Genomic DNA, 23,996 nt, shown 5'->3' with positions numbered 1-23,996 from the left:
CAGGTCTTTTTGTAGGCATTACAATTTAATGGAAGCAAGGAAAATGTCTTAAAAGTAAATCACTTGATACTTGAAGTGCTTTTTGGTGGCAGTTTGCTAGCATATAACTTTGGTTAGACTCATCACTGGACTGAGTACAACACCTTACATGACTTCAGTGCACAGTACTACTCATTTATAGCATGAATAAATTAGGACCAAGTATGGACCCCTGAAGAACACCTTTTAACATGATAATAAAATGTTATACTGTTAATAAATTCACTTTAGTTTTGAGAGATATAATTCACAGAAAATCTAAGCCGCAATTTCCAGTCTCCTGGGACCAAGCTGAGCAACTGATATGTCTGACAATTCAATCCAAGGTCAATACACAACCCTTGCTCCCTACCAGCTTTTTTCTTTTTTTTTTTTTTGCTAGCACAGAAATACCCTTGTTGAATGTTGATGTCTGAACAGCTGATGTCTGTATTAACAGGGCCCCCTCGGTGACAGAGCTGTCAACGCATGTGTTGTCAAGCACAGAGAGCACCTCAGCCCTGGCATTTTGTCTGCTTAACACAGTGCTTGCCCTGGGGAATGCACAAGAGACCAAGGAGGGAAGACCAGCTGTCCTGTACAATATTCCTGTGTCAAAAGATTTGTCCATTTCTGGAACTAACAATCCTTTCACCCTTGGAGCGTTAAAGGTTAAATGGAAAAATTTCAAAAATGCCTGCATAATTCAGCGGTTGAGATGTAAACAACACGTGACGTGAAGCTGTACTGATGTTGATTTCTTTACAGTGGGGATGACAGAAATGCTAAAATAGTAATAGTTTTCTTAATGTGCTGTTTTGCTTTTAGACATATTACTGTGGGGTCCGAGCACGCTTAGTTCTATTCAGTTCTAAAAGAGGTTTTCCTCATCATAGTTTTGGGTTATTGTTTCTATTGTTTATTGGAGGGCAGGGCTAGGTTCTGCCAAGGTAGTTGTTGTTGTAGCAAAGTTAGAGAGAGCGAGAGCCAGCTTAACAGTAAGAGCTGTGATGTAAAGCTGCGTCATGGGTTTGAACTCTGAGCCGTCTGCACTTCTTCTGAAAACATCTGACATTACAGTGGTGTCAGAAGTGGGATACTAGGCGTGCACTGATGCCACAGTACTTTGGATTCTTAATCCTATCACCATAGCTGGGAGCAATTCTGACTTTTAGGTTCCTCTAGAATTGAGCATTTCACACCAAACCACTCAGAATGACTATTTACATCCTGATGATTTAATTCAGCAGTTTTTTTTATGTTTGTTTGTTTTTTGGAGAAATCTGTGGAATTGCACTTTAAACATACAGACAGGAGATGTCTTGACAAGAGAACCACCTTTTCCCTTGGCTGGACATCCTTACTCGCCCTTATCTGGGGTTTGCTGAATGTGGAGGCTCTAATGTAGCGCAGATACGATTCCTACTGCTTCACTCCTCACTGTAGAAGCTTGATTTTAGAGACGACGTGGCCTGGAGACATTCGTTTTGCCAGCACACCCTCAGTCCCCCAGACCCAAGACGAGTGAAGGAATGCTTCTTTCACAGCCTACAGTAGCTTTAGTGTAGGGTTAACACAAAAGGGGGTGTGGCTTCATCCATAACTCCCCTGGCTTAGAGCAGAACTAAAATACTATCAGCTCCTGCGACGCAGCCCAGCGACCTTGCGTGGTCAAACTTGAAGATTAGGAGATGAGGTCTCCGCTCTTTTGGCCACAAAAAAAGACCGAACACGCTCCGTGGGCTAGCCTGTGCGCGAGCTGCAGTCAGATAAGCTCTTATTTCAAACGCTTCGGTGACTGAAAACAGATGCTGGTGCTCGCTGAGGACCACACGGAGGGAAACGAGGCTTCGGCGAATGAAACCGCCATTGACTTTCTATTCCTGAGACGTTGCTGGAGGACGAGCTCGTTTTCTGTGAGGAGGAATTGAAGCAGCCCCGCTGAAAAATCACCTGCAGTGTGGACCGTCTTGAGGGGAAGGCTGTGTCTGCCTTACATAAGAGGGCTTTGTGTTAACGGGAACGCTAATGTCCTCAGAGAAGACGGTTCGTGAGGGAAATTCACGCCAACATGTAAGTATGTCCGTTTTTTAGACGGTATTCCTGCTGCTAAAGATAATATCCCTGAAGTCCGTTTCCTATTCGCCAGCTTCTGGCTCGAATTCCCACTTTCCACCTTAAATGGTGCGGCAGATACACTCGGACGAGAAGCTGGCGAGGAGTGACAGTAAAGGCTTCAGGCTGGATTCATGTTATTCAGAGAGGTTTAGGAGGTCGATACCAGCATTCCACTTAAAGGGAATCTGTGGGAATTTTCTCTCATTCTCCTTTTTCGTGTTTTGCTCCTCGTTTTCACTTTCGCATATGTTTCGATTTTTTATTTTCGTTTTTTTTTAGCGCCAGGACGTCTCAATTTTACGAAAATCACAATTAATATTTGGGGAAACGGGGTCATCATCTCCTGCCCCCACTGATGTAATAAATAATCCAAAAAAAATTTAGATTTAAAGACTTTTCGTGAGAAACAGCGCCCCCTCTCGGTCCCTTCTCGCATAGTCAAGTGTAACAGTCAAAGGTTTGGACACGCGCTAAGAAAAGGGTTCTCTTATGCTGAGGTGGGTAATCAAGGTCCAAAAAGTAAAAGAATCCTCCCCAGGATTTTGTTCCAACTGCTTAGTCCTCACTTGTTTGTTCAAATCAGCAGCAAACTATTCAGGCTGCTGGAACAAAATCCTGAAGAGGGTTTTTACCTTCTGGACCTGGATTACTCATCTCTGCTCTTATGTATTTTATTTATACGTATTTTGGAATAACAATGATTTTAAAACTGAAATTGCACATTGTTGCTGTCCAGTTTTAACGCTTTTTCTGCCTCATTTCAACACATCAGCTGTTCTTTAAAATCTGTAAAAATCTCATGATTATTGGACCAATAGAAATGACCCAAAATTGCTTTGAATAAATTCCCTATTCACTGAAGTGCATTGTAAAGTTACTATTTTGGAGATGCTTGTTTTTCTTTGGACAGTGATGATATATGGGATTATTCAGTTCCATAAAAATTTTGTTAAAGCAAAACCTTCTAATTCCTCAAAGTAACCCCTCTTTTGAGCCTTTTCAGCCTTGCTTTGCAGACTTTCCCAGTAAGCTTGAAAAAGATGCACATATGTTGAAACCTTGTTGGCTGCTGAACTTGTTTGGGGCATCATTTAAAATGTTTTGGAAATAAATAAATAGACATCAACTTTGCTATTTCTGCTAGTTTCTTAAAAACTCATTTTAAACTACGAAACATGAGTGTTTAAATCAGAATGGAAAATAAACTGTCTGATATGCTGAAACTTTCGATCAATACTGTACATCATATTTTAATTTAATTTAATAATTATGTCTCATAGAGCTGAGATATGTAACATGAAAGACTAAAAGTAGTTGTTTTCTCTTTGACACAGGCCTAGAGGAAGAAAATCTGCTTAGAGGATGAACACAGAGGCAGTGGGAGCAAAAGTGATGCAAGGGAAAAACAAAGGACTTACTTGTCAAGCCAGGAATGAAGCCATCTGATGGGGCTGGGAAGCAATCAAAAGATCCAGACTGCTATGCTGAGGTGGTCCGATTACGATAGATCAAGCAGGGCTGGCTGTGAATGACTTTCTGCTGGACTCAGATAATTAACAGACCTCAGTCAGCTTTGGGACCCACTGGGAGTTTTGTCTGAGCTAGTGTCAAAGGATGCGCATTGCTAAATTCTGACAAATTAGATTGTTCCTTTTCTTTTTTTGTTTAATACGCTGTGCTCTCAGAGTGCAGCCCCTGACTGAGGAAGGATGAACAGCTCGCTGCAAGATAGAAACACCTTCACCGTGAAGGCAGACATCATATTTCACGCCGCCAGCCACGATGCCTCAGAACAATCCATCATTACCGAAGGAAACGATGATGTCATTCCAAGGACAGGAAAAACTGTTGGTTCCGAGCGTCAGGCTCTGTGCCAGCAGACATCCTGGGATACAGTGGAATCTGGGAGTCTAACGGAAACTGGCAGTTTGGGACAGCAGAGCACAGGGGTAGGAGACTACCTGCAAGATGGTGGCTCCAGTGACAGCGGGTTTCAGGATCACATTCAGTCACTGGGTGGCTCTAAAGCAGAAGCACTGGACCTTAGCGTTAAGCAGAGTGACTGCTTCAGTAAGAACGGCGTAAAGGAAGAGGCGAATGGGGCTAGAGCTGAAGTGCCCTGTAGTCTGGCTCCTTCGCATGTCCCTGCTATGCCACCGGACTCAAGGTCTTTGGAACAAGCACTGGGTCACTTGTTTACTTCCTCACAGGGAGCTGGTGCAACCCAATATAGGCCAACCTACAGACAGTCTCCACTGGAACCAGCACAAGATGTAACACATAGTGGAAACGGGCTCAGAAACGCCCTCTCAGTCAGAGAGGAGCCCGATTTAGTCATTGAAGTGGGTGGACAGAAGATCCAAGCACACAAGTCTGTGTTAGCTGAAAAAAGTGATTATTTCAAGGCCAGACTTTCTCGGGACATTTTGAAGGTGAAAGGGATGAGTTATAAGACGCTATCAGTTTTGATAGATTATGTTTATTCCGCCAAAATGAATGTAAACAAGGACAATGTTGTGGATGTCATCACAGGGGCAAAAATCCTGCAGATCCCCTGTGCGGTCCAGGCCGCCATTGACACCGTGTCCATGCAGCTCACAGCAGAGAACTGCTACGAAATCCTTACCATCGCCAAAAAGCAACGGTTAAGCGAACTGAAGGAGACGGCATACCGTTTCATGAGCGACAATTTCCTGCAGGTCCTGCGAGACCCCGCGGTTTATGGGCGTCTCACTGGCTCTGAGAGGGACCTTGTCCTTAGGAATCGCATGGAAGGACGCAGCTGCCTGATGGTGGCAGAGATCAATGATGTTTTTGACCGTGTGGGCAGCAGGCCCCCGAGCAGGAATAACAGCCGGCCCCAGAGCCCGCTGTCCACCGCTTCTTTTGAGGACAACCACATGATCTACTACTACAACGAGAGCACAAAGGACTGGCGCACTTTGACCATCATGCCTGAGGATATCAACACCAAGGGCTGTGGTATCTGCTGCATGTACAACTACCTGTTCGTGGCAGGTGGGATCCGAGGGTACGGGGAGAAAGGGAAGGCTTCGGACAAGGTCTTCTGCTACAACCCAATCACGGACCGTTGGAGTGAGATACGGCCCATGAACCAAGCTCGGTCCCAACTCAAACTGGTCTCCATGGACGGACACCTCTATGCCATTGGTGGGGAATGTCTCTTCACGGTGGAGAAGTACGACCCTCGCATGGACCGTTGGACCACCATTGCTCCTCTGCCCAAAGGAGCTTTCGCAGTTGCCCATGAGGCAACCACTTGCAACGGAGAGCTGTACGTCTCAGGAGGTTCTCTGTTCTACCGTCTCCTGAAATACGACCCCAAGAGGGATGAGTGGCAGGAGTGTCCGTACAACAACAGCCGGAAGAAGTCTACTGATATGGTGGCGCTGAAAAGCTTCATTTACAGGTTCGACGTCAACCGCGAACAAGGCGTCAACGTGTTCAAATACAATACCATCGTCAAGATGTGGCACGACTGCGCCTCCCACCAGCAAGGGAGCCCGCTGCCTTTTAGGTGCGCTGTCATTGGCAACTGCATCTACTGCGTCAACAAGACCCAGACTCTCCAGTTCATTGTGGAGGAAGACGGTGCCAGATTTGCGGAGGAACCTCTGAAAGCTCCCATGGAGGCCAAAGGAGTTTTGTTTCCTTTCGTTCTGAGCTTGCCAAACAGGGGTGACCGAAATGTGTGATATTTTCTCGTTCATGTGACTCACCAAGGAAAACAGCAGACAGGAAACTGTGAAGAAGCATGATGAATGATTACAATAAAAAGCTTTATTTCTTGTGAAGTTGCCCAGTTAAACTGCTCGAAATAGGAATGTTTCTCTCTGCATGGTGGATGGAGGTGTCCATAGGATCGCCTTAGACGGACAAGCCCTTCTGTTTCAGCATTGTGGGATAGCGACGTTACATGTATACAACCTCAATGCATTTTTCCATTTGTTTTGTGCACTTTTTTGTACTCGGATGGTTGAACAGGAGTTCTCTGGCAGCAAAGAATACCCAGTGTCATATGATGGCCACCAGAGCACAATGAAAAAGCTATAATTGCCCCTTTGCTTAGCCACAGATTCTATGCAAGTAAAATCTAAAATAGTTGAAACATAATTAAGTTATCAGAGTGCTACTAGAAATAATTTAATGATTAAAGTAGTAAATATAGCACAATAACTAAGGCAGAAAACTAAACTATTTAAAAACCTGGACCTGTGAGCGAAAGCCTTTGAAACACTTGAAACAAAGCCATTGAACAAGGCAACGTTAGGACTAACTAGAGCAAAACGTCTGTAGGCTGTTAAAGAGCACAAAGCACTTGACTGTTCTCCGTCTTTGGCAGCATGCAGTAAGAATACAGACATCACTCGGGGAAAGTTAGAATGTATGTAGGTAACTTTTGAATTAGCTACTAACAAGGGCTGGATAAACAGTGAGCCGCCAAGTTTATTCACTAATTCAATTGCAAAAATTCCTCTCATATTATAGTATAGCCTGCTGCACAAATGCCCATCGGGATGAGATGGTCAAGAGTCCCATGTTGAGGGCAGAAGAGGAGAAAAACAGGCACAACACGAAGGGTTTATCCCTTGTAGTGAGCAAATAATAACATAATTGAAGCATTGCCAAAGACAAGAAGGCTGATTGTGTGGGTCTAGGCCACTTTGAGGCAGATCCGAGTAGGTGGTGGACATTTCGTTCTGTCTGAAGCACTTTCTCATAACTTTGCTGAGTTGAGATTCCACTATAAGGGCAAAATCGTGACTCATATGAAAATTGATGGCTGTGATAAGGAGTTGTTTCAAAACACTCCAGGGTTAGGCCAAATTCACTAAAGTAGTTGGTACAGTGTCATGCAATGATCAACGATTGGATTTTGGCAGTCTTCTTACCTAATGACTGGTTTTTACTGGATTTAGTATTTGCAATATTACTGGATTTGTACAACCTCAACTTGCAATAAGATGCTAGGGGTCGTTGGGAGACGATAAATGGCGTGAGTGTGCGGCTGTCATGCAAATGAATGAGCAAAGTAATCTCAGTCCCAATCTGCTGCTGCATTCTGTGAACTGGAAACAAATCTGCGTCATAATTAGGTCAATTACTAGGGGTGTAACGATTCGCAAAATTCCCAATTTGTTCCGATATGATAAGGCGTGGCTGAAAATGTGACTTGCATGAACATGTTTGCATTTTCAGTTTATTAAGCATTATAAAAATTTTTAAATATTTGGAACGAAAGCCGTAATGTGTAGTGCCCTGATGTTCTAGAAGCAAAATAACATGCTAGTCATGATGCAGTACAGCACAATTTAATACAGTGCAGTGTATCGCTGTCAGAAAAGAACCTCGTATTTCCAATTTTGACTTTCTGACGTAATTTGAAAATGCCCGTTGCCCTTTATATGGTGTGTAAATTTCATGATGAATAGACCGAAACAAACAGCCCAAAATGACTCGGTTCCAAGAACATCTGGTTCCGTTTACGTACATTAAAAGTAAAGTAGGTTTTTTGCTTTTCCTATAAAGTTACTATTTTGGAGATACACCAGTGACAACATGCTGCAGTACAGTTTGATATGATGTATTGTTACATCCCTAGAGATTACCATCATTTAATAAGCCAGTTTGATTTAGGCTACATCTGTTAATAACATTGCATTGTTATTCGAATGCTGTGATCAGTACATCATGAGCTAAAGCTCTATAACTCTCACCATGTTCTCTACGACTGGCATCATTTATGGTAGAGCTGTAAGGGAAAATTATTCCTTAAGACTGGAAACATCGTCAGAATAATCACGATTGCTCTTGATCAAGGCACAAACTCTGAATGGTTTCCTAAAGCACAGTACAAACGTCCAACCTCCAGTATGTCCTGTTGTGAAACTTAGAATCCTGAATCTTTTTTTAATTACAGATGTATTTTTCTTATGCCAACAAAATGGACTTGGACTCAGAACTTGGCTTGGATTTGTGCTTGACGTGACTGGATGCTTCTGGTAAGGCATTGTGTCACTTCTCAGAGGACAAATGTTGATTACATTGACCGTTTGGATGTGAATAGGCTGGTTTAGTGTGGTATGCTGTTGGCTGGCTGGCTTCATTGTATCGCTCAGATGTGCTGGAGTGTGATGTTGATGCATTGCTGAAGTGAATGGCTTGATGGGTTTAGCAGGTTTATGGCTCAGAGCTTTCTAACTGCCCGTTTCAGTTTAACAGTCTAACATGCATATGTGTCAGTGCTCAAAATAAAACATTTTTTTTTGGGTTTGCTGGTCATTTAAACACTGTTGTGTTGATGTTCCGTCTTGGATGCTTCAGTGAGTGTGTGGACATTGCTCAGATGCTGATAATTCATGTGTGGGCAGTCGTATTGGCAGTGGGGTCCAGAACTCCAGCTGAGGGCTTGTGACACACAGGCTTTAAAGCTGATTTTTCACAATTTTTGAATAATTCAGAGGTAAACAAAGTCAAATGCATTGACTTTCTTTACAGTGGTTCCGATATAAACCAGGGGTGAGATGTGTACAACACAAATCTAGCAGTGGAGAACCGTGACTTACTGCGAGGCCGTCAGCTCAGGTCATAAATATCAAAACTTGGTCAAAAACGGGGAAAAAATACACTTCTACAGTAATGCTTATTTCTGCTAGCACCCCTGTGGGATTCTCATAGTATGTTTGCACTAAGCTGACAGCAATGCAAATATTTTAGAACATTTGAAGCTTATAAAAGACATATTAACATATGTTTTACCTTGTATGAGGCTTTTCAGTTTTCAGTAAAAAGCTCTGGCTTAGAGCTGCCACCTCCATTATCTTCCTGATTTCCATTATCTAACCAGATAAGTCTGTCTTGTCTGCCGATCAGTAACATAACCCAAACTTCCAAGAGGCCTAGAGTGACATTTATTTATCTCAAAATTGTTTAACAATGGACTAAGATCAGTACTACAATACTTGAAGCCTATAAACATGACAAGTATGAAGATTGTATTAAATAAAAATGAACTACAAATTAGTCCTGAAAGAATTCTTAGAAGGCCCTGAAGGCCTCTGAAATATAGCTTTGACCAATGTATATTATCAGAGTTTCTAATGTAATGTTGCTAATGGTAAAATTGTCTAAGCTGAGTTTAAAATAGGGAACTACTTTCTATTAACCCTGCGTGTACAGGCGTGTGGCTATATGGTTGGTGTAGTTTGATCTCTGCCTGAGATACACCCTACACTGTACCAATAAGAGTCCTTGGGCAAGACTCCTAACATTCCTAAGTTGACCTACCTGTGTAAAATGATCAAATTGTAAGTCGCTCTGGATAAGAGTATCTACCAAATGCCAAAAAATGTAATTCTAACTTTTAGAATGGGGTGGCCAGGGAAGAGTCCAGGTGCGAAACTGACCTGTAGTACTGACCTGTCGCCACTGATAACATTTGGCACATTATGAAATGAAACATACGACAGAGGAGGAGACCCTGAACTGCTGAGCGGCTGAAATCCTGTGTTAAGAATGGGAAACATTTCACTTTCAAAACTACAGCAGCGTCTCCTCAGTTCCCAAACGCTTACAAAGTGCTGTTAGAAGAAGAAGCGCCGAGACACAGTGGTCAACAGGCCTCCGCCCCAACTTTGTTTTGGAACTTGTTGGCATCAAATTCCAAATGGACAAATATTTTTTAAATAAATAAATAAATTTCTCAGTTTCAGCATTTGATTTGTTATCATTGTACTGTTTTCAATTAAATATAGGCTTTAAATGATTTTCACATCGTTGCATTTTGTGTTTAATTTGCATTTTGTGTTTAATTAGCATTTTGTGTTTAATTTGCATTCTGCGCAGCATCCCAACTTTTTTGGAAATGAGGTTGTACGTAAAATTAATTTAAATTTGTTTTTAAGTAGTTAATGTATTCAGTGCTTACTTTGCTGTCGCAGTTTTCGCATACTTTGGGGTAACAATGGCCTGCGGGGCTCATGGCAAAATATTAAAAATGATATAAAAAACGGATTTATTGAGATTTTTTAATATGGCCATTTTATTTGGTCTACACACGCATGTAAAATACAACTGGTATGAAAAGTGAAAAGTGACTACAGCTGACTAGTTTTTATTAATTTGTCTTACTATGGCATAGCCTACTTCATAACCTAGCTATGATAGATGATGAGCAGCACTGCTGTACACAGTCACCTGCCTGTTTGCTCAGGAAATCAGCCAATCAGCTGCAAGATATTAAATCATCACACTCTGACACCTGATTGGTACAGTGGTGGCAATTTCCACCATAAAGTGCAGTTGATGCTTTATTGATGATGGCTACCTGTTTCACTTTCACTTACTGGGGTGGTCAGAAGTGTCACCGTGCTTCATTCTAGTGTGGCACTGGCCGCCACTGGCCACACCTCTGCGCCTGTACCTCTCAATTATAAGCACATTTTAAAAAATACATTTCAGGCCAAGACCTTCTCAAAACTGTCATCAAACAATGTGGCAAGTATTAGGTGATGGATTTGAATCATTTCCTGTGAGGGAGCTTTTAGATGTATTAAACTCTTCAGATGTCTGGTTCCTATCAAAACCACTGTGAACAAGTCCGGCTCAGTGACCTTCTCCACAATCCGCTCAGAGATACTTACATTTACATTAAATTACGCCGAGACAACAAAGAATGCTGCTTATAACCAACCTGATCATTTTTTATAGAACAAGGTGTTAAATGGATTCTCTGGGTGAGACGTGTGAATATGAAATATTGCCAGGTTTTTCTGTAACAACATTAATATATTACCTGATTTCTACACCTTGCTGCTCATATTGCATATATTGTGATATGATACTATATATTGTAATGTCTTACGTGAAAGCCCACTCTGTCATATCAAGCATCAGGATGAGGCTTTTAAGTACGACGGCCTGGCCTGTGAATACGCATTCGGGTTTTCTTTGGTACTCCTCTCAAATTTAAGCTCAGCACGCCACCTGCTGGACAGTGCTTAATACAGCAGCACATTGAGTTGCTTATGAATAAGAAATTTGACCAGTAGACTTCATTATATCACGTGCTGTAAAGTGCAAGTTATACAGTGCAGTCAAGCTCTACGATTTATGTGATACAATGAAAAAGTACATCTGGAAGTGATATCAACGGCAGTAACCTAGTTTAATGCATTGCATGGGCTGAAGAAAGATGACTTCACCCTGATGACATCTTTCCTGCTACAGCTGAGTCTCCTATTCCAGCACTGACATCTGCGATGGCACCACCTCTTGCAGCTCATGACTGCAGAATATAGTCGTGGAAGAATATCTCATGTGTCTCGAAAGTGGAGGCTCCTCCTGCTGGAAAACACACATTTACAGTTTTCCCCTCATCCCAAATGTAGGTGATCAGCCAAGATACTATGTTTGGTGTCTGGAATTTGCAGGTCTGCATATTTTTCTATACTACCAGAGTGTTCATTAACTAGTTCTTCAGATGGTCTTGCTATTGATTAAAGTGGTGTGCAAATTACATACACTATATTGTCAAAAGTCACTCACCCGTCCAAATCATTGAATTCAGGTGTTCCAATCACTTCCATGGCCACAGGTGTATAAAGCCGAGGCCCTAGGCCTGCAGACTGCTTCTACAGACATTAGTGAAAGAATGGGTCGCTCTCAGGAGCTCAGTGAATTCCAGCGTGGTGCCGTGATCAGACGCCACCTGTGCAACAAGTCCAGTCGTGAAATTTCCTCACTACTAAATATTCCACAGTCGACTGTCAGTGGGATTATAACAAAGTGGAAGTGATTATATTGTAGTATTGTAGTTTCCTCCAGCGTCTCTCTTGGTAAACCAGTCTTTTAATAGAACGTCATTAATTAGTGACGCTGACGTCTATTAAAATGATCAGAAGCACAAAACACTGAAGGTAAACAGTTTCCATCAGGGAGAACCGAGTGGCTCTGAAATCACTTTTTACACACAAGCAAAGTTTCAGTTTCAGATTTATTTACAACTTAGTTCCAAGTTTAAGTTGAATAAAAACTGGCTTTAAACTCAGGATCACAGATGAGCTCCTTTACTATGTTGATCTGTAGGCGTCTGTTCATAAACATAAACCAGCCCAAACTCATTTACTATAAAATGAAATGGTGTTTGTAGAAATTCAGAAAAAAGCCGCGTCAGTCTCGACTGCATATGTGGACATATTTCTATATTGAGCTCTATTTACACAAAGTTAGGTTAGTTCATCATTTATGTTGAACAGACTCTCCCAAAGTTTTACGCTGCTGCGCTGACGTTGAACCGCGTGCTGCACTGGGTCGGTATGACCAACAGGTCAAAACCAGCTCTAAACAAAGTGACCGCTGGGCCCTGATTGGTGCTCTGGCTTTGCGCTTCTTTCGTTTTGACATGTTACGTTTTTATACACACAGAAACCAAAAGGAACGACAGATTTCTCAAAATGTAGGAGGAAAAAGTCGGATATTAGACTCTGAAATGTAGTGGAGTGAAAGTCCAAGATGGAAAAACTTCAGTACAGATACATAAAAAACTACTTAAGTACAGAAACCAATTACATTTACTTATTTGCTGTCCACCTCTGGTGGTGACTCGCCTGTTTTGGAACTGGTCTCTTTAAACGTTTCCAGCATAGCGATGAGGTAGACGCCAAATGAGTTGTGGAAGCCCAGCACAAGTATGTTGTAGATGAAGGACGAAAACACTATGACCATCCCCATCCCCCATCTGGTGGAGGCTTTGGGACAGGAGGCCTGTGCAGCTCCTGCCCCCTCTTCCTCTGAATAAAACCTCTGGAACAGGACCACATTCCTCAGTATACACATCGCTTCAGAAATCTTCACAGCCAAAAGGTTTTATGGTAAATGGTATTACCTTTCTAAAGCTTACTGACCGTTGATTTTGGCAGCACTAGTGCCCTCCAGGCATGTCAACACAGTTCCAGAACACTCACTGGTAACAATGTACTTTGCATCATTAGTTGCCATGGTACTCAAACTTATTCAAGGTGATCTAATACAAGTGTTTTTAAACTGTAATTAAAAGAAAAGGCAAACTACATGCTTTGTATTGTTAACCTACACTAGCAGTTATTATATTGTAGTTAATTACATATTTAATATTTTACATATTTAATTCCCTACTTTTGTACTTCCACTCACTACAGCACAGTGGCTGCCAATCAGCTGCCAGCTCCTGTTCTTACTTGTATACTTTAAATTCTCTGAGCAGAATGCAGAGGCAGCTTTCCTGAAATTGTGGTAAATATGGAGGACAAACAGTAATAATAGCCAATAAGTGCTGTCACCAGATAATGAACTCTATTGGTCCCCATCGTTAGCTGGCTAGCCTATTTGAGTTGCATCGGCCAACTACAGCTGCTAATCATAGTGGCCGCTGTTAGTTGGCTACAATCCCTGCCTCAAACAGACTCACTCTCTTCTTACTGTAACTTCTATGGAGCAAATCTATACCCGTACACACAGACTGACATCATGCACGTCTTCGATCCATATCTTGTATAATCTAGAATATATTCCATCCACCGTGCTCCCTGCATCTCATTCATCTACCTCACTCACAAATTGCATATATGGCAAACTACATCATAGCTTTTGTTTCATATTACTCTACAAAAACTACTGAACTGTAGAGTCTAGTGTGTGTGTGTATGTATGTGTATGTATATATATATATATATATATATATATATATATATATATATATATATATATATATATATATATATATATATATATATACACATACATACATACATACATACATACATACATACATACATATACACACACACACACACACACACACACACACACACACACACACACACACACACACACACACACACACACACACACACACACACACACACACAAGTTTAGCTTTTGTTTTTTCTTATATTCACGTACGACAAGCGGGCTACCTACCTAAGATTGTCGCTCACCTTTGCACCTGTGTAAATGTGATGTGACAAATGTGATTTGGTTTTGATTTGATGTGGCAGGCCAGTCTGCAGTGCCAGTTCCAGTCATTGGTAAGTCTGGAGTGGCAGCTATGGTCAGTTAGCAGTAGCTGCCAAGCCAACTGGCAGCTGACAGTCACATGGTGCATGTTGCATGTGAAGAGCCCACAGCAACAGTCAGTAACCGTACTCGAGTTGGCTTGCCAGCTAGTAGTGGTGGCAGCACTTACTGCCTATTACCATCTCTAGTCCATATTTACCATAATTTCAGGGAAACTGCCTGTGCACTATGCTCAATGTAAAAAACATTAACGTAATAATCAGGAAGAGAAAATATACAATAAGAGTGCATTAGTACATCTTAATCCACAGAGTGAAGGACTGGACAACAGTCGTCTTTAAATCCTTAACCGGTGGTGGATCCCCCACACCACCCACAGATCTCTATACTCGTCTCTGCCCGTCAGCCAGTGGTAGCTACTCGTATCACTGTACTGATAAATATATCATTAACTGTGCAGCCCTGGCTGTGACCATACCTGTATCTTTATTAGCCTTACCAGTTACACCACACCACTACTGGAAAAGACAATATTCTTTATAAAAGGTTTATTTTATATTTACAGATCAGCCATACAAAAAAGGGTCTCTACAAAACAGATGAGCAAAACATACATCCAGGCATGGGTAGTGAGTTTACCACTCACACATACTCCCCACAGTCAGATATAATCACTTTCTGTTTGGGTTTGCCATCTTTAGTTCCTTGGGCCTGCAGAGAAAACAGAGAGAAGTTCATTCGAGCACCAAGGACTGACCACTATGAATCAATTTGAATGACCAAAAATGGTCCAAACCCTATTTCCCACTGTACAGCTGTCCTTAGGAGCATAGTATAAAATATTAAAAATGCTTGAATGATACTAAAAGTGAACGTTACAATAAACATCCAGCATTGTTGAAGACAAAACATGATATAAACCAACGGACTGACATCCCCCCTGTTTGAGAGTTCCCAGCCTGCTACAGCATTGATGCTGAACTACATACAACAGCACAAGTAAAGACAATGAAACGGGCACTTATTATGCAGGTATGAATGAAAAAGAAGAAAACACCTGCAGTATCTCACGAATGCATGCATGATTGCAAAATGAATGCATTTGAAAAATGTTACATTTGCTAGTGTACAGTGTGTACATTAAGTAGAAGTGCATATTAAAAGGCAATACGTTTCATCGATGTAATTCTAACAGGCTCACAGGATACTCCAATAATACTCAGTTAGGCCTTAATGAAAGAATAAAAAAAGTGATGTACAGAATAATGAATGTCACTTGCAAATTGTACATTTCAAATGCTTTAAATGTCCATGTTTAAGTATAACTGGTTTAAAACCAATAGCCAAGCGCTAATACTACACTGCAACCACCAATAGATACCACAGATACAAGATGAAATCAGCATAATTATACAGGCTGTAGTCAAAGCACTTCCAAAATTAAGATTTCTGCTCCTAACAGTGCCATGTCATGATATACAGCGGTGACGGATTCAAACGACAAAGTAAAAAATATTTAGGCAGAAAATAAAAACATTAAATTGAACTTGCTGACACTTCCAGAAAGCCTAATTGTGTATTTTAAAATTCTCCTACTGGTTACAGTAAGAAACAAAGCCTGACTGACAAATTTCTATGCATACATTAGTTGCCACAGCTGCTGTAATTTGAAATAAGCTGTTACAGGCTGCTACATTTCACATATGACTAGCAGCTGCTACTTAGCTTGGCAGCTACTACTGTTTGACTGGCAACTGCCATTGACCGCTACTTCCAGCCGCCAGGTATCCATTTGAGACCGCAAGCCCTATTGCTACTACTGTGCAATTGGCAGCTGCCAGTCAGCTAGAAGCATTTTTTCACATATCTTGGAATCTTTCAAATGCTCCCCATAGTACGTTATCATTCAGTTAAATCGACTGTAACAGCCTTAGCTAATTCATTAAAAAACTACTTGAAAAGCTGGGTGTCCCCAAACTTCTGAGGCACTGGACACACACCTCCATGGCCCGTACTACGTCCATGCCCTCCATCAATTCTCCAAACACCACATGCTTGCCGTCCAGCCAGTCAGTTTTATCACAGGTGATGAAGAACTGTGAGCCATTAGTGTTCGTCCCAGAGTTGGCCATCGACAGCTGACCTGCAGAACAAAGAGAGGGTCATTATACATGCAAAGTGCACTTCGTCTTATTCTTCATAACTTTCATATTTCATAAGCTCCATTCAGAAGCTGGGCATCATATGAGGCTGCAACTGTCTTCTTTCCAGTCAAATAGTTGGTGATGCTGTTTTAAACCTTTATAATAAAAGAAGCGGAATTTTTTTCTACGGAAAGTCGACACATTTGTCCCCAAATCTGGGCGATAAACTACAAACAGATGGCGTTTTTTTAATGATCTGCTCTGTAAAAAAATATGTTTATTAAAAAAGATACAAAGAGCGTCTGAGATTTTTGGCAGTAAAGTGTAAGCATAGAGCAATGTGTGTGATCATAAAACATGTTCTGTTAATTTGAAGGGCTTTTACAAAAAAAATTAATTAAAAAATTTAATTTTGCATGTATTTCATGCAGTTACTGAATAATTTGCCTTACGATGTGGGCATATAAATTCAGATGAACAAACCAAAATACACCCTGGTGAATAACTTGATAGCTTTTTAAAAAATGTAGCACTGCTGTTTTTGTTTAGCCTGTATAAAACTGATCAGAAGTATGAAAAATTCAATATAGTGACATAATATGTACCGTGAAGATTCCTGAAGTGGCACAATATTATAATTTTGCCATATCGTCCTCCTCTACGTTTGACGATGTAGTTCATGGAATGACGGAATGTTTGGGCCTTTCGAAGATGGAATAAACGATTCTACTGATTTTTATACTTCTATGTACTTTGATGAATAAGCTTATGTAATATTTACAAAGTAATTATGGACGTATAGATATGTTATCGCGGGCAACGATGCATAACTGGAACTTGAAGATAACTTAGCAATTCGGTAAGGATTAATATGTCCAAACCAAACAGACTTTTCCCTGATAACATGGCTATGGAGCACTAGAATCAATAGTTCAGTGAAAAATCATTTACATTCATGGCATTTGGCTGACGCTCTTATCCAGAGCGACTTACAGTTTGATCATTTTACACAGGCAGGTGAAGGTGGTGTTAGGAGTCTTGCCCAAGGACTCTTATTGGTATAGTGTAGGATGCTTACCCAGGTGGGGATTGAACCCCAGTCTACAGTGTAGAAGGTGGAGGTGTTAACCACTACACTAAACACTACATCATATTTTCACTATTTTTTTCTCATTGAAGTTTGAAGTTGCACACAATGATTAGATCTGGCACAGAGAGGAAAGGTGTGCGCTTGATTTTTCACAGACCTGTCACTTTAAAGATCACAGAGTCAGAAACTCACCCGGCCCGGTGTGTTTGAGGACAAAGTTCTCATCGTCAAACTTGCGGCCGTAGATGGATTTGCCGCCAGTGCCGTTATGGTTGGTGAAGTCTCCCCCCTGACACATGAACTGGGGGATGATTCTGTGGAAGCTGCTGCCTTTAAACCCAAAGCCCTTCTCATGCGTGCACAAGCAACGGAAGTTCTCTGTCATTAAAGAGTGAAAACAGACACTGTTCAGAATGTATAAGAGCCAAAACCTTTACTCCCTCATACCTGCACGGACAGTCTAGGGGGTCTGACTTCATCAGGGGTCTCGCTGTGGTTTCCTTCTGTGTGTAAAATGATAACTTCTATTGGTATAACTGCCTTGGTTAGTGTTTAATGCAGCTAATTCATAAGCAGTAATTTGAGGAAACTGTATCCAGCTTTGCAGGTGCTGAAAGGGTGGGACTCTAAAAACCATAATCACAAAATAGTTTTCCACAATAACAAATATTACCAATAATTATTACATTCACTGTAAGAAAAAAAGTCTACTGTACAGATGTGCCCTTAAAAGTATAAAATAAAGGGAAATGCCAGAACCTTTCAAAACCTCTGTACAATTCAATGTACGCAAAGTCATGTAGAGTGATTTGATATGAAATGCTCCATTTTAAAGAAACCTATCCAGAGAGGATGGATGTGGTGATGGGAAGCAGACGTCTAAAAAGCCCCCTCACAGAAAGCTGTTACATGAAATCATTGCAAATTTTTGTTTTATGTTCATTTTTGGCCTAAAATGTCACTTTTAAAATTGATCCATTACATATAAAAACTTCTCTGGTGGTTTTAGATATTAAATACTATATTCACACGGTAGACACTGCGACACCTGGTTACCATCACCACCACTGTAAAGAAAATTCTGGTAAGTTTCCTTGGAGACCACTCTGAATGACTGTTTACAACTCAAAGACTGAACTATGTAGAAATTTTGAAAAGTGGGTCGAGTTCCCCTTTAAGGTCCAACTGTGCCTTACGAGCTTTAAAAGGTACATTACATTCACTTTCCCAGAAAAAGAGGTATTTACACCTAATAACTGTTTTTCTAAACAGAAAGGTGAAATAAAAAGCCGAGTTAGAACAAAGTGTATGGAGTAAATTCAACTTAAAAAAAAAACAAAAAACAAAAACACATTAATCCAACAGATCACGGTAAGATAAAGGTTGGAAAAATGCAACGCTTAGACGGCTGCGCCACTCGGGAGCCCAAAAAAGGTTAACTTTTTCATAATCATCAACATCTGTAAGAGCAGGTGAAGCAGGAGAAGGACTCGCTGATCTCTGAGCCCCTACGCTGAGCGTTTGTTCTGACCTGCAGTCATAGGCACCACGTCTGCTCGGAGCAGGAAGCGCAGTCTGCCGGCAGGTTTGTTGCCGATTTTGATGTCCATGTAGACCTGAGGGTTTGCCCTGCCCTTCTTAGCCGGCGGCTCACCCTGAACACACAGAACGAGCGGTGCATTATAAATATACAATGAGCAACTGTGATTCATAGTTTGCTTCAGTTTACATATCTGAGGATGTCAACAGTGCCTTGTTGTTTTTATTATTTTACCTCCTGGGTTGCTGAATTGGTCTCCTGTCCTGCTGACTCCGCCTCCTCTGCCTCCTCTGTGGTCTTCCCTGAGAACTTCTTCAGCCAGTCATCATCAGACCACACTGAGCAAGACAAGTCACACTTACACTACAGTTCAAAAGTTTATAATCAAGTTTTCAAGGATGCAAATAGTACAAAGCTGAAGAAATGAAGAGCTGTAGATGATTCAAAAATAAACGGAATGACTTGTTTTAAAAGCAGCGATCAAATCTAAAAAGCACTGAACTTGCAAAAAAAAAAAACAACATTTATTTATATATATATATATATATATATATATATATATATATATATATATATATATATATATATATATATATATATATATATATATATATGTGTGTGTATATATATATATATATATATATATAGTATTATTTGACCTTCTTGCCAACAAAACTGAAATACTGAATAAAAGATCTAATGAAGTCTTTTGATGTGAAGTTTGTAGAGTTGTAACGCATGTGATAGTTAAATCTATTGTATAAGTCACGATACACTGTTATGCATATAAAATAACAAAAAATATACCATACAAAGTTTTGGAGGGTAATGAATATTCAAATGTTAATGTAGATCAAGCAAATATAGCAGTGCTAAATTTCACAGTTAAACACCATATAAAACGAGACAGAGCGGAAGCAATTAATTGCAGGATAATCCATCCTAAATTCACAGCCTCTTTTAGGAGCACTGAGAAGCTGAAAAAGGACAAAAAATTTTTATAAACAAACAAATAATAAGACAAGCTACAGAGCCCCAAAGACTGAGCTGAATATCCCTACTTAAAGCTATTCAAGATGTTTATGACATCAGTGAGAATCTAGGGGAAGTCTACAGGGTTTGATTTAGGACTAGGTCCATAAAGCGCACTGACCAGGTCTAGAAGAGCCTTCTTTTATCCTCATGGGTTTGGCAATGTTCACTCTGATGGTTCTGCCAAACAGCTCTGACTCATTCTGTAACACACAGGGCCAAAAACATTCACTTGTGGGCTGGATAAGTGGCAGCGTGAATAATGGTGATACAGGTGTTATATATAAAAAAAAGAAGAAAAAAAAAAAAAAGAAAAAAAGGGGGCAGTCGTGGGCTGCAGGTTAGGGATCTGGCCCTGTGACCGGAAGGTTGCCGGTTCGATCCCCAGGGCCGACAGTCCATGACTGAGGTGTCCTTGAGCAAGACACCTAACCCCCAACTGCTCCCCGGCGCCGTGGATAGGGCTGCCCACCGCTCCGGGCAAGTGTGCTCACTGCCCCCTAGTGTGTGTGTTCACTAGTGTGTATGTGGCGTTTCACTTCACAGATGGGTTAAATGCGGAGGTGGAATTTCCCCGGTTGTGGGATCAAAAAAGTATCACTACTACTATACTATAAAAACCACCTGTTAGCAAATGTATGAAATCTTGTGAAAAATTTAGGTTTCAAAATCTAAATGAATAAAAATTAGGACTGTCCAGAATGAAGAATGGAGCCAAACCATGCTCTAAAATGACTGACAAAGGCAAAGAACATTAAGTATGAAGTTATGATGCAATTAACACCCAAAATAATAAGCGACACTTTTTAATCAGCAAATGAACACAAACTACACAAATAAACACATTTTGAAAATGTGTCTTGCGTGCCTAAGACTATCGCACAGTACTGTATATAAACAGATTAGAACAGAATATTATTCATCATTTATCGACTGCTTAATCACAAAATTCTTGAAATCCTGAATAAAAATAAATCTAAAACAACTGTACTGTATTATGTAAAATTGTTTAAAAAAAAAACAGTTTTCTACTAATTATTTGGAACCAATGAGAATCATTTTATATGTTTTGCAGCAACCAAACTGTTTATGACTCAAAACTTGATGCCAAGCGTTTAAAACAGTGATTTCAAACCTCTGAATCAAAGTATATCTGACTAGCCTGGACCAGCATTCAGTATCTGGAGTCTGATAAGCCTCCGTAAGTCTCTAGAATCTTATACAGCTGTTATGATCAACTGTAACTTAAACAGAGACACGTTGTCTAGACAGACGAAGCACTTTCTGCTTAAAGCTGTAAATGTAAACGCAAACATCACAGTCTCAACATGTCTCTTACCATGTTATCAATGGCAGCTGCAGCATCCTGAGAGCAAAGCAGTGGTAAAAGAACAAAATAAGCCATTAGATTTACAATTAGAGTAAAACAGTAATATTTACTGCAGACATATCAATACATTTCAAAGTTGCAGAGGCTGTACAGAAGCTCAACACTAGGTGGCAGCATTACCATAATTCTTAAAGAAACACAGAACAGCCATAACATCATGACCACCTCCTCGTTTCTACACTCACTGTCCACTTTATCAGCTCCACTTACTGTATAGCTGCTCTTTGTAGTTCTACAGTTACAGACTGTAGTCCATCTGTTTCTCTGATACTCTGTTACCCTGTTCTTCAGTGGTCAGGACCCCCATGGACCCTCACAGAGCAGGTACTGTTTGGTTGGTGGATCATTCCCAGCACTGCAGGAACACTGACACGGTGGTGGTGGTGATGTGTTGTGCTGGTACGTGTGGATCAGACACAGAGGTTTTTAAGCACCTTAGGGTCACTGCTGGACTGAGAACCAAAAATATCCAGCCAACACAAAAAAAAAATAAAGCCTGTGACCAGTAATGAAGGTCTAGATGATGGATGATCAACACAGACCGTGCAGCAGCAGATGAGCTACTGTCTCTGACTTTACATCTACGAGGTGGACTGGCAGGGTAGGAGTGTCTAATAGGGTGGACAGTGAGTGGAGCTGATATGGACAATGAGAGTGTATGTACAGGTCACTCACCTCTGCCAGCTCAAACTCAATGAAGGCGAAGCCACGGTGCTTCTCTGAAGGAAGAGAGAAAACAGAGTTCACACCACATTTCAGACTGCGATGGGTGGACACTGCGCCGGCTCCACAGCCTGATTCTTACCCGTTTCATAATCCAAAGGGATCTGAATGTCTGTGATATCACCAAAGGGGATGAACGCTGCATGCAGAACTTTCTCGTCCACTTCTTCTGCGAGGCCACCTGAAAACATAACAGTAAACAGAGCTTTCAACAACAGTCCAGTGGTCTCCTCCACACATCAGCGCGTCCTACATGCTGTTGACTAAGGTGGAGGAACACCAGCTAAGCGCCCATCTCAGACCATGTCAACTCTTTTTGAATTACAGTCTTCTTCTTTCGGCTGCTCCGTTTAGGGGTCGCCACAGCGGATCATCTGCCTCCATCTTGCCCTATCCACTGCCTCCTCTACTTTCACACCAACCATCTCCATGTCCACCTTCACTACATCTATAAACCTTCTCTGAGGTCTACCTCTTCTCCTTCTACCCGGCAGCTCCATCTCCAACATTCTTTGCCCAATATATCCACTATTCCTCCTCAACACATGTCCAAACCATCTCAACCTGGCCTCTCTGGCTTTATCTCCAAACTGCTCCACCTTCACTGTCCCTCTGATCTGCTCATTTCTAATCTTGTCCATCCTTGTCACTCCCAATGAAAATCTCAGTGTCTTCATCTCCGCCACCTCCAGCTCAGCCTCCTGTCTTTTAGACAGAGCCACAGTCTCCAAACCACACATCATAGCAGGAAGCACTACTGTCTTGTAGACCTTCCCTTTCACTCTTGCTGCTATCCTTCTGTCACACATCAGCCCTGACACCCATCTCTAGATCCACAAAGACACAATGCAGCTCCTTCTGACCTTCTCTGTACTTCTCTTCCAACTCTCAACGCAGAAATGGCATCTGTGTTGCTGTTTCTGGGCATGAAACCAAACCGCTGCTCACTGATCTGAACCTCTCGCCTCAGCCTTGCTTCAACTCTTTCCCAAACCTTCATGGTGTGGCTCATCAACTTACAGTGCAGTTATAAAATAAAATTAAATAAAAAATGTACGAATTCTTTCTGAGCTCAGTAACTGGACTTACCGACATACAGCACACGCTTGGCGGCTGCCATTTCTGCTTTTAACCTCTGGTCTGCAGTGGTCGGTCTCCGGCGGCGGTTTTACAAAATAAAAGTCCCCCTCGCCTGTTTAAACTCTTCTGCCCCCTGCTGACGCGGAGCACAGAGAAAACGTGGAAGGGTCGTGGGGGTCGTCCGTGAATTCTTCTGGATAACTCTTACAAACAGAAAACTCACGTGGCGAGAGAGCAAACACCCGTCCTAATGTACGCCACAGACCAATTCAATCACTCGGTTTAAAATCAGCTGGTTAAAGTTGAGCTCTAATCATTTTCGGTTCACTTCTTGGAAAATTTGAAAAAAAGAAAGGAAAAGAAAAAAGGGAGAAAGAAATGTCTTGGTCTTAGATGTAAACGCTGAAAATAATAATAATAAAAAAATTTCTCCTCTCGCTTTTTTGTTGCTACATAAAAGCGAGCGTTTCTCGCAATGCATCATGGTCATTGTAGTTTTTGATGACGTCTGCTCTGAGCTACCTGCGTTAAAATGTCCCACGTGAGAACTACAGCTTCAAAAAAAGCAGTGCATTACAGTGAAACGTTAAATAAAAATAATTGTACATGAGCTTCTTTTCTGTTTTAAAGAAAAAACATCCATTCAATCATTCTTTATTTAGTCTGTTTCAACTCATGACACCGTAGAAAAAAAACTATGGCGACACATACTGTGTGTCTTGAAGTATTGCAATGCTATTTTTTTGCCATACTGTCCACCCCTAGGTTTAGTATATCGTCTACACT

General features: G+C 41.2%; 2 protein-coding genes across 2 annotated transcripts; one reads left to right on the top strand and one right to left on the bottom strand.

The window, feature by feature from the left end:
* The first annotated feature begins 1,441 nt into the window (after window positions 1-1,441).
* Window positions 1,442-8,445, top strand: LOC108433321 (kelch repeat and BTB domain-containing protein 11). The gene is made up of 2 exons (XM_017707800.2): window positions 1,442-2,091; window positions 3,471-8,445. Exon 2 carries the CDS (start codon window positions 3,846-3,848, stop codon window positions 5,850-5,852), a length of 2,007 nt encoding a protein of 668 aa, XP_017563289.1. The 5' UTR covers window positions 1,442-2,091; window positions 3,471-3,845; the 3' UTR covers window positions 5,853-8,445.
* Window positions 8,446-14,744: 6,299 nt separating this feature from the next.
* On the bottom strand, window positions 14,745-23,312 carry ppie (peptidylprolyl isomerase E (cyclophilin E)). The gene is made up of 10 exons (XM_017707798.2): window positions 23,220-23,312; window positions 22,213-22,311; window positions 22,083-22,126; window positions 21,357-21,383; window positions 20,139-20,220; window positions 19,220-19,323; window positions 18,977-19,100; window positions 17,638-17,823; window positions 16,212-16,354; window positions 14,745-14,922 (listed from the first exon to the last, which is right to left on the bottom strand). The coding sequence occupies exons 1-10, from the start codon at window positions 23,248-23,250 to the stop codon at window positions 14,854-14,856; spliced, it is 909 nt and encodes a 302-aa protein (XP_017563287.1). The 5' UTR covers window positions 23,251-23,312; the 3' UTR covers window positions 14,745-14,853.
* Between the last annotated feature and the right edge of the window lie 684 nt (window positions 23,313-23,996).

The sequence above is a fragment of the Pygocentrus nattereri genome, chromosome 10 (genome assembly GCF_015220715.1).
Source record: "Pygocentrus nattereri isolate fPygNat1 chromosome 10, fPygNat1.pri, whole genome shotgun sequence".
NCBI lineage: Eukaryota > Metazoa > Chordata > Actinopteri > Characiformes > Serrasalmidae > Pygocentrus > Pygocentrus nattereri.
This window is presented reverse-complemented; position numbering and strand designations above follow the sequence as displayed.